At 35.6% G+C, this 1,152-nt stretch overlaps 1 protein-coding gene across 1 annotated transcript in view; it reads left to right on the top strand.

Annotated features, from left to right (window-relative positions):
• The window catches only part of LOC106468620 (plexin-B-like), a 69,664-nt gene that overhangs the window by 8,271 nt on the left and 60,241 nt on the right, over window positions 1-1,152 (top strand). The window contains exon 2 of the mRNA XM_022396965.1: window positions 522-698. Within this exon, the coding sequence (XP_022252673.1) occupies window positions 522-698 (177 nt within the window). The remainder of the gene's footprint in view (window positions 1-521; window positions 699-1,152) is intronic.

Here is a 1,152-nt window from a genome sequence, read left to right as displayed (position 1 = left end):
ACTAACGAACGGAGACGTAACATTATTAAGAAAGTTTGATTTCAGAGTTACGGTAATAATATTTTTAGAATGGCTGTGGGACATTTTTGTGATCATCTATAATGATTCCTTTAAGAAATTGGATCACGGGTCATCAGTGATCAACGATTGATCAAATTATACTAGATTAGAGCATGCCTCATAGTTATTCAGGACAACGATAGTACTACTTTGTATTAGGACTGTCCTCTATTGCTTCACGTCTAAATCCTTGTGGCAGGATAGTGTATACAGAAAAAGTAATTGAACCAATTACCATAGCTGTGACCGTTAATCCCAAGGTTCCTGACATTACACTTTAGTACTTTGTAACAACGAACTGGTCTTTTTCAGACAGAACAGCCTGTGAAATTGTATAACTGACCAGTATATACATTATTTTCTAAAAACATGTGTTAATTATAATATTTAACCAGATAGGAATGGCTTATTTAAATGAATACCGAAATGTTTATACTTGCTTGTTGAATTTCATTTTTCAGAAAGGGGGTAACGTCCTCGATTTTTGTGGGGAAGCGCTTAAGATCAACGGGTCGATTCCTCTGGGTGTGTTTGCTGCCATTGAAGACAGGAACGTCATTTATAAAGCAGTAACCACTACTACGACAGCTGAGCACACGTTAGCCTTTGTTGGAACAGATGATGGTCGTTTGAAAAAGGTGAGAAAGAAAACCAATATGGTTTCAGTGAATCATTGTGGCTAAAAAAAAACGTTCTTATTGAATTTCATATGCTAAATATTTCACATTTGTTCAATTATTCAATAAAAAAATATAAAAAACTTCTAGCGCCAGAAAGCACTGACCACTTCTAGTGCTAGAAGACACCCACCAATTCTAGTGATAGAAAACACTGACCACTTCTAGTGCTAGAAAACAATGACCAATTCTAGTGATAGAAAACACTGACCAATTCAAGTGATAGAAATACTGACTACTTCTAGTGTTAGAAAACACCCACCAATTCTAGTGATAGAAACACTGACCAATTCAAGTGATAGAAACACTGACCAATTCTAGTGTTAGAAACACTGACCAGTTCAAGTGATAGAAAATACTGACTACTTCTAGTGTTAGAAAACACTCACCAATTCAAGTGATAGTAAACACCCAC

Source organism: Limulus polyphemus, unplaced genomic scaffold (assembly GCF_000517525.1).
Source record: "Limulus polyphemus unplaced genomic scaffold, Limulus_polyphemus-2.1.2 Scaffold3081, whole genome shotgun sequence".
Taxonomy (NCBI): Eukaryota; Metazoa; Arthropoda; class Merostomata; order Xiphosura; family Limulidae; genus Limulus; species Limulus polyphemus.
The sequence above is the reverse complement of the archived record's forward strand: the minus strand, read 5'-3'. Positions and strand labels throughout refer to the sequence as shown.